The 14,628-nt window shown below is 45.1% G+C and overlaps 1 protein-coding gene across 1 annotated transcript; it reads right to left on the bottom strand.

Annotated features, from left to right (window-relative positions):
- Positions 1-2,269: 2,269 nt before the first annotated feature.
- LOC104626685 (muscle, skeletal receptor tyrosine protein kinase) lies at positions 2,270-13,143 on the bottom strand (the record flags this gene model as incomplete). Its single annotated transcript, XM_010294669.1, has 6 exons — positions 2,270-2,946; positions 5,013-5,161; positions 10,577-10,768; positions 11,110-11,299; positions 12,555-12,714; positions 13,055-13,143. Coding segments are annotated over 6 exons (1,457 nt in total), but the record flags the coding sequence as incomplete, so codon positions are not given.
- Positions 13,144-14,628: the final 1,485 nt, after the last annotated feature.

Genomic DNA, 14,628 nt, shown 5'->3' with positions numbered 1-14,628 from the left:
GCAAAGCTCCCTCTGTCATGGAGCTGCGTCTGGGAGGTGGGCTGTGCACTGAGACTCAGCTCGGCAGAGCCTCCGCTCAAGTGGGGATGCAGCTCACCCCCTCCAAATTCATCTCCTCACCCCTGCCACCGCAGAGCTGGGAGGACAGATGGGTAGCTGACAAAACCTGACAGAATTTAACGCTGAGGACTGTGAGGTAGTCATGATGTGGAAACAGGAGCTATGTAAGGATCTCCAGCAATTATTGTATTTAAGCTGAGGGATTTGGGGTTCTTGAGGGGGTTGTGTTTAGCATCTAAACCTCAGTAACCCATTGTATCATAGCAGCATGATGGTAGGACTGTTAAATGAATAAGGCAGCACTGGTCATCTTGTGCTTATTGTGCAGATATCCAAGCATTTTTAGCATTTCAATGTTTTGCAGCCCAAGCAGAACTTCCTCTTTCTTCCCACTGTCTTGGGTAGTTGCAAGCTTTTTGCTTCAAATGAAATTGATGCCAGTGGCCTGAAAACACTAAACTATACTCTTGTGGTCACCACCAGAATGAACTATGGTTATAAAAAAAAAAAAAAAGGTAAGGTTATAAGGTAGCAGACGTTAGTTCACATTACAGGAAAACAATAAGAGGAAGGTACATGCTTTCCAGTTTTGTTCTTCACAATGGTTGGCAGAACTTTTCAAGCTTACGTTTCAGAGACCAAGGCTACTCCTGGTAGCCCTACAGATGGGTGGTCTCCACTGCTGTTTCTTGGATAGACCCAACCAGTGTGTCCCAGTTGCAGAAGCCACATCGACCGCTCACTCCCTGGCGCTCCTGCTCTCCGGGCACAATGCACATCCCTGTATTTCACATCAGCAATGAGGCTCTGGGACAACTGCTCCTCACTGCCCAAGGAACTAAAAGGTAAAACCCACCCTCAGAGGAACACAATTTTCTCTGGCACTGAAGTATCCATTACAATTTGGAGATCTTTTAGCAGAGAAAGGACGGTTGGTGTTTGGAGATGGGCTGTGGACCATGTGTAACCAAGGCAATCTCATCTTTGCCCTGCAGATGGACAGTCTGCGACAATTCTTGTGTGGAGTGTGAACCCCTCCTTTTTCCACCTTCTCCTAACTGGCAGGTTGTCCCTGAAGGCCACTGATGGCAGGCATCCACCTTCCTTACTTCTATGACTGTAAACTGCAGCACAAGGAAGGGTGGCCAGCAAACATGGCAGACGGGCTTAGAGGGCGTAGGAGCTGATGTCAGGAAAGGGAAACCAGAAGCAGGAGGCAAAGATTGGAAGGGAAAAGGAGAGAAATAAGTAACATAACCTGCCACATTTCTGCAAGGGGGCTGCATTTCTCCCTGCTTTCGGCACAGTGAGGACCATACTGCAGGCAGAGGCAAATAAACACATCTACCAGGTGCAAGACCAGGCCTTTGGGTTGAATTTCTCCTTTAGCACCAAATGGTTTTGTTGCACAGGAAGACAGGAAAGGTGGGTTGCAATGTTTGAGGCAAGCTTTTGGGTGCGATCTTAACAAACATCAAATGAACCTCACTGTGGGTTTCCCACTTCTAAAAATGTCAGGCTCCGTGCTTGACAGGAGTTTGCCCATCCGTGTGACACGAGGTGTGGGCAGCTGCCAGTGGTCCTGTAGGCTCCTATTTTGACTCTGTCAATGTTATGTTCATGTGTGCCAAAGAGGAGGTGGAAGTTAAAAGAAAAAAGAAAGTGGCCTATGGCTTCAGAAACATCCTTTTTCTACAAAAGGAAGTGAGTATGCAAAAATAAAATAGTAAAGAGTATCCCCAAAAAGACTGAATTCTCCAGTCTTTTTTTTTTTTTAAATAACACTTGGAAACATATGGGGAAGGGAAGGAAAAGGTAAAAGCCAAGAGTGTAAATGCGGAAAGACATGGAGGGTCCTGTTAGGAAGGGAAGTGCCACTAGTGAAAGTTGGTTTGCTTTCCCTGGGGAACTCTGTGCTCCTGGAAATGCCTAATATAGGTACTGAGTTAGCACAGCCAGCACCCTCACCAGGCTGAGGTGTCCAGGTTTGGTGGCCAGGGTCAGCCCTGTCATTTGGAAGGTATAGTCCCACTCAGGGAGGTATAACCCACCATAGTGGGGTGCAGTCCACACTTCTCACTTGGCAGTGGAACAAGCTGTTTCTCCCTCCTTAGAGCAGGGCTTTGTGTGCTGACACCGCTTGGGAGGCCACGGGCCAGTCTGAGTCAGTCTGGACAGGTGGACATGGGGGACCCCCCAGCCACATCCCTCAGACTGACGGGGTGGCCACAGCCCTCTCATACATGCGTTCCAAGATGCGGTGGATGCTTGCAAAGCCTGGCCGGTCAGCAGGCAGTTTGCTCCAGCAGAGGCGCATCAGGTTGTAGAGCTCCAGCGGACAATTGTCTGGGCAGGAGAGGACATTCCCATCTCTCACGTAGTAGATGACCTCCTCATGAGCCATCCCATAGTAGGGCTGCATGCCATAGGAGAAGATTTCCCACAGCACTACCCCGTAGGCCCACACGTCAGACTCTGTGGTGTAGCGGTTGTAGAAAATGGACTCAGGGGGCATCCAGCGGATGGGGATGGCGTCGTTCTCATTCGCTTTGTAATAGTCAGCTGAATACATGTTCCTCGAGAGACCAAAATCGGCAATTTTGACCACCATGTTCTCTCCCACCAGGCAGTTCCTGGTAGCTAAATCCCGGTGGACAAACTTGCGCTCAGAGAGGTACGCCATGCCGGCAGCCACCTGCTTGGCGATGCAGAGCTGGCTGGTACAGCACAGTGCCAAGGGGTTGGGGAGGCGGGCCCGCGCGTCCAGGCTGCTGTGCACCAGGCTACAGAGGTTGCGGGGTGAGCGGTCACGCAGGTACTCATTGAGATCCCCGTAGGCCATGTACTCGAACAGCAGGCACATCGGTTTCCCAACAGCGCATACGCCTGGAAGAAGATAGATGCACCACTCAGGTAAGTTGGGTAGCAAAGAGGGTTCTGTTGTGCAAAACCAAAAAAAAAAAAATCCAAAAATACTTACACAAAGAGCACACTTTCAAGAATGCACGAAGGGACAGAGGAAAAGGTGAAGCATGAAAATACCTTCAAGTTTCCATGCATACTTTTGTGTGTTTGAAGCTCCTTCACCAGGGATTTAATGCTCAGTTCTGTAGGAGATGCTAACAAGTCATGCAGTTGTCTGATTTGTCTGGATATCCCAGGAAAAAGATACACTTTTGGAACTATGTTTAAGAGCCCGATCCTGCTTAAGTTGGCATTAACAGAAGGATTGCCTCTTTCCAGCTGCAACTGGAAAGACATACTGCCAGGGAGTAACCTTTATAGTTCTGATCACAGTATTTTTTAATTCTTTTGTTTATTATAATTATTGGACTTTTACTGATATGGGAGTAGGGGCTACACATATGCAGGAAGACTTCAGGAGTAATCACACAGGGCATGTTCAAGGGTTCAGTGGGATACTTGAAATGCAAAGACACTGCCACTACAACTTCTGGATATTTCTGGTATTTTTAAAGAGCACAAGCAAAAAATGTTGGTTGCAGAAATTATTTTTGGCATGAGAGATACTGAAAAATGAAAGAAAGACAAAGAAAAAACAGACAGAAAGGCGAGATTTGCCACATCTGATAGGTGCAGAACCTCATCCCACTGAAGGGCACATGCTTGGCCCTACACCAGATTTACTGGGGGCCAGCACCAGTACAGGACACTATGCACCACAGTTTTACTGAGCATAGAGAGAATATGGCAAAAATATTTGCTTACCTATTATTAAATTGCCAACCAGAAAAAGCCAGCATTTAAAATGTATGTGTTTGCTTTCTTAGGGCCATCATTTAGCAATTGGTGATCCAGCTTATTGTGAAATCTGAAATTCCTGTTGATGACCTAACATTTGAATCTTTGAGGAAAAACAGATAGCTGTTCCAGTGTGATAAAATCAGGATCTGACAACTGAAGAGTGTATGTGAGAGTTTTATCATTGAAGCTGTCTTCAACAATGTGGCTGTTTTCTCCACACCCCCATGATGTGAAACTAGTTTGTTCCTGTACCTTTGCCCTTTCCTGACCTAAAATGTGTTGACAATAAACACAATGTTTATTTGAGTTTGGGGCATTTCCTGCCTTTTTTTTCGGTGGCCAAAGTACTTGTATCGACCCAGCTTTCCCAAAATGGGGATTTATCTACTTGCAAATTTTGTGGAGCTTCCGATCGAAATAAATTAAGATCTCAGCTGCCTGTTCACATGGATCAGATCTGCATATGACAACTTAGAGCAGGATTGCCAGGTGAAGGTGGCTACCATCTACTTCAGTCAAAAACTGAAAATGTATTGAAATAAAACTTGGTTGGCAGCTTTCTTCACAGAAGAATGCCTTATTAGCCAAGCTGCGGCATCAAGACTTTCTAAAAAATGCAATAGACTGGGGTTTCCTTTCAGCTGGGAGGGAAGGAAGAGACCATTTTTGTGGTTGGCTTTTTTTGTTTATTTGTTTCATTTTGGATTTTTAATGCTGGTGAGTGTTCAGACATCACAATAGTAAGTGGGACCCATAAAACTAACAGGACTTGTGCCTGTTTTTTTAAAGTACCCACAAAATAAATCACAGCTCCAGGAAGCTCATGCCTTCCCTGTAAGACATCTGTGCCAATGTTATTAAACTGGAAGCAGAGCTAGACAGCAAGATGATCCACAGTATACTCAATGCAGGATGAGGAGAGTTTATTACGAGGCACCATCCTGCTAAGACAACCACATCAGACCTACATTTTGAGACTTGTTCTCGTGGACGATTTAGCAGAGCAGCAGAGCATGCAGTGGCACATAGAAAAGCTCACCTCTTTTGCAAAAGGCATTTTCTCTTGCAAAAGAGACCAGCATTGCCATTTGCCGGTCACGGACGTGTGTTTGCCCCTGCACACCCAACAGCCCCACAGCAGATTTGCAGAAGGTGGTACCCTGTACATGGGTGCCTCATTCAGATACCTAAAAGCTTGACGATATTCGGATTGTCAAACTCTGCCATGAGGGCTGCCTCCCTCTGAAAATCAGCCTGCATATCTGCGGATGCTTCCTCCTTCAGCATTTTCACTGCCACCATTGTGAAAGGCTCATATGGCAGCAGCCCTGGGGCCCTGCAGGGAGAGGGGAGAAAGAAAAGCATCAGTGATGGATGCATGCACACCAAATGTGGGCTCCGTTTCTGGTGCAAAAGGATAGGCTGAGAGGAAAAAAAAAAAAAAAAGAAAGGGTGGAAGGCCCCAGCACTGGCCAAAAAAACATGAAAAAAAAAACATGAAAGACCATCTTCACCTCTCAGGCATGTCTGCATTGCATAGTACACAGCCATTTAATTTAGTTCAGAAGGGACTAAATCCAATAGAGCTTTTTTTCATTACGGCTCTTTCTGCTTACAGACTCTTTACCATAACTGGTAAAGGGATAAATAAATAACAGTTTGGTAAGAGATAACCTCTCCCTGGCTTGGAGGTCACATCAGAAACTTCATGGAGGCCAGAATGGGCACTTCAGTCCAAACAATTCACTTTTGGGGTGTAATGACTAAGCTTACCAGAGTTAAAAATAAACCTATTTTATATGAAAATATTGAAAGAGCCTCTTTTCACTGCGTCTTGTCCCATACCTGGCAGAATGGTGGCATTGGTACATCTGTCTTCTATTAGAGTGAAAGTATCAATTACAGTAAGTATGTTCCCCTGGTTTTGGAAGGAAAATAACCTTTTGCCACTGTTCTCTATGTGTGCGTGTGGCACCTGTATGTGTCTGTAATTTAACAAGTTATAAACCCATTTGCTAATTTCAGCTGAATCTAATGTGATGGATCTGAGGTCTAGGAAATATGGTCAAGCAAATTTTGTAGAAACAGGTGACAGGACAGAAGGGACAAAGCACACATGTGTCTCGCCTGAAGAACAAGGTAATGCATGAATACCCCTGTGTTAAGACACTGGTGAATTTTCATCTAGAGTTTAGAGACACAAATCCATAGGAGACAGAGCTTCCTGACCTAGAGCAATCACAGATGCATTTTGTTTTCTTATCCACAGGTCACTGCGCTCTCAACAAGTTCAATTAGAGGGGCTTGCCAAAGATTTAGGGGTAGTTGTTGCCAAAGAAGAGTAACTTTCCACTCTTCAAACATACATCAAACCTCAGACGTGCATTTTGTTGCCTACGCGAATTCTTCCCAGGGGTTCTGCAGCTAAAACATGGTCCTTACAGGTAGCCAGCCAAAGCCCACGGACAGCAGTGCCCATTTACGTGTCATGTTACTACGCTGGCCCGACTGCCCTCTCATTGCTCAAATGCCAGGTTATTTTACTACTTAGTAGCTGCAAGAGGAGGTTCCGATTTCCAAAGCAAACTTCCAGTTTCCTTGTCATCTACTCCAGACATATGGCTGTTGCAACAGTTGCACTTGGATGCTGTAAATGTCAAATGTCAGAATATGGCAGGGTGCCCATCAAGAAAGGAATCTCACAGGTGGCCATATCACAGCTGAGTAGCTCGCGCGAGGAGGTCCGGCATGCCAGAGCAGAGGAGCAGACTCCACACTTTGCTGCTGCCTCCATCACAGCACAATGTCTTCCTTTTCCCCTCCCTGAGCTGGCAGCAAGTTTCCAGTCCAGGAGGAGGGGGGAAGTACCAACAAACACCTACCAGCTGCTGTCTAATCTCAACCCTTGAGAAAGTCAGCAGCAACAGCCTGAAGAAACCAGTAGAGCATTTAAAAGTAAAAAGAGGAGGTCTTTATCTCTTCCAAACAGCCTCATTGTAGATTACTACTCACCACTGGCTAGCAGACCTCGTGCAGTGCCAGAGCAGGGGCGGGCACAGCTCAGTCTTGCATGCTTCAGAGAGAGAAACTCACCCCAGGCTAAACCCTAAAGTACACCCATCCACCTACTCTTCACCAAAATCCTGTAATATAAACTAACATAAATGTAATTTAAGTGAGATTAAGCTGCACAAAGCCTTTTAATGGGCCTTCAGGCAACAGCAAGTAATTTCACCCTTCACAGAATCACAGAATCACAGAATTACAGAATCATTAAGGCTGGAAAAGACCTTTAAGATCATCAAGTCCAACCATTAACCTAACACCACCATGCCCACTAAACCATGTCCTGAAGCACCACATCCACACGTTTTTTGAGTACTTCCAGTGATGGTGACTCCACCACCTCCCTGAGCAGCCTGTTCCCATGCTTGACCACTCTCTCCGTAAAGGTGCAAGTATGAAAACTCTCAGATAAGGGGAGTAAGATAAGAGGGTATAAGGCAGCATTACCAAAGAGCAATCAGAGTCCCGGCCCCATGGTGCTGAGCAGTACATAGGAACAGAGCTGCATTTCTCTAGATCATCCCTGGACATCAACCCTTCTCTATAATCCCTTCAGACAACAATTTAAAACCATAATTACCTAATAGTCTCAGTCAAGGACTGCACATAGCTCCTTTAAACACTCAATGTCCTTCTTGTAGCGAGGGGCCCAACACTGAACACAGGATTCAAGGTGTGGCCTCACCAATGCCGAGTACAGGGGCACGATCACTTCCCTACTCCTGCTGGCCACACTATTGCTGATACAAGCCTCTTCTGTGGGCAGGAGAGTTCTCTGAATTGGCAGGGGATCATTTTGTTGTGGGGTTTTTTTTTGTAATTAACATCCACACTGTTTTTCAGATACATTTGAGATACTGAGTCAAAAAAACACCCTTTGCACTTGAAAAGAACATGAAGAGAGTTCTGTCAGAGAAACTCCAACCCCAGAACAGCCTTGTGTCTTGCAGAGACAATGAGCTACACCTTTGCAGTGGGGGTCTACTGGCCTGCTGGCAAAGACTCCACATCCAGGATTTCAGGCAATCCCGGCCTTCAGGGTTAGACTGGATCATGCTGCTCTGGCTCTGGAGAAACCAGCATGCTGGTCTGCGTTGAACTGCACAGGACTGGTGCTCTGGTGGTACGTGGGGCCAACACGGTCCTCCCAAGGGCAAAGGATCCTGAGGTGTCCATCATGACCCAATCAGGACAGACCTGAGCCGGGTCCTCAATCTTATTTTAAGGACATCTGTTAGGGTAACTGGTTACTTCCTCATCCTTCCCAGTATGAAGCTGTCCCCAGTGAAGACAGCAGCCTTTCAGGAGAAGCTGGTAAATGATGGCCAGACACTTCCTGCCCTAACACGTTGCTTGACCCAGGAGTGAGTAAACACTGAATCAGGACTCACAGCAAGCCAACTGGCAAAGGCATCGCTGGCACCAGGAACAGAGCTGTGTTTACAGGAGAGGGAGAAACATGAGACCGGGAGAAGTAAGAAGGTTGCTAAACTTAGCATGAGATGTCCATTTAACACACGTAGACAAGTACATTTTATCCATCTGAGATGGGAAGGCAACGATTTGAGTTGTGATAGCACCAGTAACCTGGAGGGATGCACAGCTGGCACTACTGGATCAGCACTCTGTGCTGATCTGCCAGTGGTGCATAGAAATGCCAGTGGCTCAGATGTGCCCTGGAAATACAAGGCCTTGGAGGTACTTTTGATAGACATAGTAATAAAAATAAGGAAGCCCCTCAGAAGCAGTATTTCTGTGGCTCCTTCCCTGAGCCACAGAAAGCAGGTGTTTCTCAGGGTATGGTACCTTCCACATTACAAAATCTGGCTAAAAGATGTGTTGTTTTGGGGGTTTTTTTTGGTCTCTCTTTCTCCCAGTTTCCACTGACAATAGCAAAAGGCTTTAATTAAAAGAAATTGCAGTACTGAGGTGGATGAAATCTGCATAAAAGGTCTTTATACCACTTTAGTACTTGCTTAAGCCAGCACTTCAATGCCATTTGCCTGCGATTCTGCTCGATGTGGGTCAGAGTCATTTCCAGCTCAGAAAGTTCTGTACGGCACTTCTATTTAAGCTCCCAGCACAAGGATGAAACAGCACTTAGCAGAAAGACCGCCTGCCCTGCCTGTGCACCCACAGTGTGGTGAAGACCCCCACTGTGCGAGCAGTAAGGCGACGCTCCACAGGGCATCCCGAGAGCTGGCCTGAGGCTGGGACGAGGGCTGCCCTGTGCCCCTGTGCCGGCTGGCGTGCACTGCCCCGAGCGCCGCCGAGGTGCAGTTCCTGCAGCCTTGTTCTCATTTCAAGCCCAGATGCATTTGCCTTTGCCATCCAGGCTAGCAATCAATCACAGGCTAAGCATCGGTGATTTTCCCGCTGCGCACCCTTCAAAATTCATTATTTTTAGCTCTCTCTGTATTAAAGAAAAGTAAGCCTGTATTTCTTCCACTTGAAAAAACGCATCCCTTCATTAGGAAAAAAATCCATCACAGCTATAGAAACTGTTTCCCTGCTCTAACACATTTAACCTGTACATAACTCACTTCCTACCAGGTACATCAACAGCATAACCATAAACATTAAAATTATCTGCAATTATGACTGCTTTTCACAAGGACAGTCCTTTGTCTTTAAAGTCAATGGGAGCAGTTCCACCAGGCAGGTCTTGGCCCATGGTGGGACTTCCATACTCCCCTGGGGTTTTTTAAGGTCATCATACACTACTCCAGATACGGCTACAAAATGACCCACATGCCGGACTTGTTAACTGTAAAGTACAAAGAAAACCATCCTGAGTAAACATGGAACTAGGCAGTCTATCTACTTTCTTTCAGGAATTTGGAGATGGGATTTTCCAAGGAGACCAGTGCCGTCCAAAGACTGTCCTGCAGAAATTATGGACTCTGTCAAGGCTAACAAGATGCCTCCAACCACTTCAGTCTAGGCAGAGCTGATTCATCTCTGGGTTTTTCAATGAAACATTTTTCACTTTTGAAGAAGTGCATGATCTCCCATGAGATTTAACAGAACTGGGATCTCATCTAATACCTTAAATTTAAAACAGGCAACAATAGCTGCAAAGTCCAAAAATAAAAAAAAATAAAAAAAAAAGGGGGAAAAAAAAAAAAAAAAAAAAAAAAAAAAAAAAAAGCTGGCCTAAGTGGGTTGGATTTTTAGGGGATTTTTGGATTTTTGGTTTGGTTTGGTTTTGCCACAGAATCAAATGGAAACTGGGTCAGGACCTAACTGTAGCATGACACATTGCCCTCTGTGGTAATTACTGGCCAGTGTTGGCATTATAAAGGAGAACACCACATACTAACAATTCACAAATATTGGGAAATGCAAGAATTTCACAATAGGTCACATGTCACAGGCAACACTCTTGTCAAAAACAGTGATGATAAATGTAGCTAAGCTTTTACACCAGACTTTGGTATGTGAGTAAGACATTGTATCTACTAGAGACAACAGGAAAGTCACTTGTTATGAAACTTTAACAAATATCACCAGAAAGCAGTGGAGAACAGAAACAATTATTCAAGCCAGAGTGTACCATTTTGTACATGTGCATTGGATTTTCATTTGAGTGAATGCATTTCCAATGTTCAGATAAGCAGTTGCCCAATTGCCAATTTTTCCCAGATACCTCCAGATAGAGAGGACTCACACATAGGCTGCTTACCTTGCTTGGAAAACTCTCCCAAATGCTCCTTCCCCAATATCTCTCACGTATTCAATATTGTTCCTGGGATACTCCAAGCTGAGCAATTTTGGATTGAGGAGAAGGGGCATCCGCTGGTACATCGGGTTGGGGTGCAGCCGGTCCAGGAGGAGTTCAGAGGGCAGAGTGGTGAGCGTCAGTGTCTCTGACTCTCTGAAACAACAGAGCAGTTTTCAGTCAGTGTGTGCACAGCCCCCAACCAGGAGATAACTATCTGCATCTCTGCCAGGGCTAGTTTCTTCCAAGATGGAAATGGGAGGTGCAGCAGGGCTGTTGAAAGAGCCTGGCAGCAAGGTCATGCCATGTCCTCAAAACAGCCACCAGGCCAACTTCTGCTCTGGCACGGGGACTCACCAGAGCTTGCACTGGGCTGTCACAGCCAAAGGGAAGGCTGCTCCCCAACTACCAGGCGTTTGCAGGACTATGCTTTCAGAAACAGGCAAGCCTTCTTTCAAAGCAGCATTTGTTGCCTTGAATTAAGTCCCAAATTTTACCTTTTTTTGTTTTTCCACTGCTTTCGCCGACGGCAGCAAACCAGGGTGACAATGCTAAGGATCACGACCAGGGCAAAGCTGGAGATGATCGAGATGATAACAGTCATGGAATATGTAGGGGAAAAGGGAGCAGGAGGGGGGAGATCTGAAGTCTCTCCATTTGGTTTTCTTGTTCCTAGTGATAACGATGCTGTAATGCAAACAAAATCAGGTTATGACTCTGCTAGTTTATAGTGCTTTCTCTAAGAGGTATTTACAGAGGCAGCCTGATGTCCTGGGAATCACTGACATTATAGATACAACCGTATGACTGCATGAGAGGACCATATTAGGGAAGCCTGGTTTGCAGGAAGAAAAACCCATTTCTGCTTGCCAAATGTGAAAACCCAGGATCTGGTAAAGGCCAAGACACAGTTCCCACTGAGTTGGGAACAAGATTTTGGTAAGGAATGTTTGCAGGAGTTACGGATGGGAGATCACATCTGATGGTCTCAACAGTATTCAAATATAGTAATGTCTGCAGTGGGAAAGATCAATGGTCTACAATGTGGGCCACAATGTATCATGTGTCCTAAAAGGAATCTGCATGGAGGACTGTAAGACCAAGTAAGTACACAGTGATACTTTCCTGAAATAACCCCTTGCCTCCAACAGTTTGCATCTCAGTGTCTTTATGGGGCAAATATGGTAAACTAGTGTAAAATACATTTGGCTGTATTGTTAGAGAAAAAAATATTTAATATTCACCTGCTGAATATTTTCTGAGACATTCTAGAAAATGTTAATCTGTATATGCAGTGATTGAGAACAGAAAGAAATTTAAACCATTCTTTCTAAGGCCAGCTAAACTGATACTGACTTGTGTTCCCTTAAGTCCACAGCACCCCTGTTTCCTGTGGAAGCAGAATTGTCTTATTTCCAAACACTGTGATCCAGAAACTGCATTGGATGAAATATGTTTCAAAAATTGTCCTGTTCTCAAAGAACTGAACAAGAAATAACAGAAAGACTTAGTTTCAACATCACAGAGCAAATATGTTTCTATCTTTTTCAGATTTGTTTTTAATTAGAATTGTTTTTCATTATTGAGAAAAATCATCAGAAGCAAAACAACTTTGGGAAATATGCCGAAAGCCCTACCTTCTTCTCAAAACACAGTGTGGCAAGTCCATTTCTCATAATACCACAGGAAATTTGATTTCTTCCTTTGGCCTTAATGTAATCTGGGACAAGGTGCTCAATTTGCCTATCTTCATTTTCCCATCTTTAAGGTGCATATGACACCTTCTGCTTAAAGATGCTGAGTGAATCTATGAGAAGAACCAGGACTGGCTGAATCCAGAGGACAGAACAGATTGGTGCATCTGTGGGCATTCAGGAAGCAAACACATTGTGTGGCCCCAAAACAACCACAATGGCAGAAACCATAAATTGCAGTTGCCTACCATCTCCACAGGGCAACACGCTGCAGTATTCCCAGGTCACGGATGGGTCTTTTGTGTAGCACCAGGGACGTTCATTCTCACCTCCTGGGTTGCGGCAGTAATTCTCGGCATCAGACAGCTCAGGGAAAACCTGAGGAGTCCGCCTGTGCAAGTGGGGATCCTTAAGGGAGGAAACAAATGGAATTAGTGTTTCAGAATAATTTTTCCTGATGGTATTAGCAAAACAAAACCAAACAAAACAAAGGAGCAAAGAAAGGCAGAGGTAAAACAGCCTTTCAGTAGTCTACCAGAATGACAGAGAAAGCATCTGGCCAAGGAAGGGGAACTTGCAGATTAAAATACAAAAAGGGTGTGAAACACCAATGAACTCAAGAATGAAGGCAACCTGTCCCCTGCTCAGCCCTTCCACTGGGACTGTGTCGCCCAGCTCTGGGAAACTCTTTGGAAAAGCAGACCTCGAGCACGGCTCTCTGTTCAGTGGGTCCCACACCGATACGCACCTGGTCGCTCCACTTCTGGCAGGGAATGCCAGAGGCAGTGACGTTGGCCCAGCCCTGGTAAAACTGGCCATTGCCTCTGTAACAAGTCCCTGGGAAAAAAAAAAAACATGGGGTCAAGGCATATCAGTCCATGCCCTGCAGCAGAGACTCACAAGAGTAAACCTCATGGTGTTACACGAGAGCAAGTGGCAATTAACAATGGATCTGAAGCACATGAAAGGAGGCAGGGAACTGCTTAGCCTCCTGTTCACACTTAAATGGATTTTGAGTTCAATATGTAAGATCAAAACTATTAAAACTCCAAAGAGGGAACCGGAGCTCTCTCAGATTGAGAAAACAGACCATACGCCTGCGATGGTTGTGCTGCACCTACCCAGTTCACAGTGTTCACGCAGAAAGTGCAGAGCAGAACCACTGTGAACCATGTCAAACCAAGGCAGAAAGCAAACTGCAGCACTGGTTGCATGATCCCCAGCCCGCACTCTTAACGAGGCACTAGCAGGAAACACCCACACTCCTAGGGTAGGTGGCAGAGAGCTGGGATTCATAAAGTCCCATGGTCATATCCCTTCTCCCTGCCTCCATACAATGCTTGTCCTCTTAGACTGAACATTTGGAAACAGCCTATGGTTTCCAGCATGCATGGAAACCACACGTTGAAGGCAACTACAAATCTAAAGGGATAGTATCAGTATAAAACAATGTTCTTTATAATGAAGAATATGTAGTTCATTTTCCTTCACAAGACTTATTCCGGCTGCAGAAAAACTAAGCAAAAAAACCTTGTGAGGATTTTTACTGCAGGATTGTGTTCCCAAGACATAAATGTAGACACCATCTGTCCTCATAGGAGACTAATGCATGCTGGCATAATCTAGGAAGCAGGAAGGCAACAGAGGAGATGCAGCCCTTACACACCTTAACATACGCTAGCTAATCTTACGCAAACTCTGCTGACCAGGGGCTAACATTCTGGTTGATGGCATGCATTAGGGTCCACTGCATTATTAACCTTGTTAGATAAATTAATAAGCCAGCAAACACTGTTGTCATAAGTTTCTATTGTGTTCTTAAATTACACAGCTCAGAAAAAAAAAAAAAAAAAAAACCAGGAGGAAATATGACCTGTTCTAAAATAAAGATTTTTTTAAGCAAATTTTTTTCAGCTTCATGAAAGCTTTGTATATTTTGATCCAACTTTGAGAAAAAGGCTATGTGTTTTAAGTTATCCTTGCAGATTGTCCTGTTTCTCCTGTAGGAGGAACATAGTAAATGCATCATGATGACTATCCACTCTTTTCTTTTTGCATTACCCACTGCACTCAGGGTTGCAGTTAGGGATCTTTTGTAGACCCTTAGCTTTCTGAACTTTCATCAGGACCCAGGCACCACACATGGGTAGGTAGAAAGGTGACCATGATAATGTTTGCTCCAGGTGAGTGAGCTCAAACACAGGATCAACTTCCTGTAGCCCAAGGCATGCAAACACATCAGTACAGAATTGGCCATGGACTTCATGAGCCCGCTTAACACATCACAAATGCAAAAATCACAGAATCACAGAATCACTAAGG

Source organism: Phaethon lepturus, unplaced genomic scaffold (assembly GCF_000687285.1).
Source record: "Phaethon lepturus isolate BGI_N335 unplaced genomic scaffold, ASM68728v1 scaffold54009, whole genome shotgun sequence".
NCBI lineage: Eukaryota > Metazoa > Chordata > Aves > Phaethontiformes > Phaethontidae > Phaethon > Phaethon lepturus.
The sequence above is the reverse complement of the archived record's forward strand: the minus strand, read 5'-3'. Positions and strand labels throughout refer to the sequence as shown.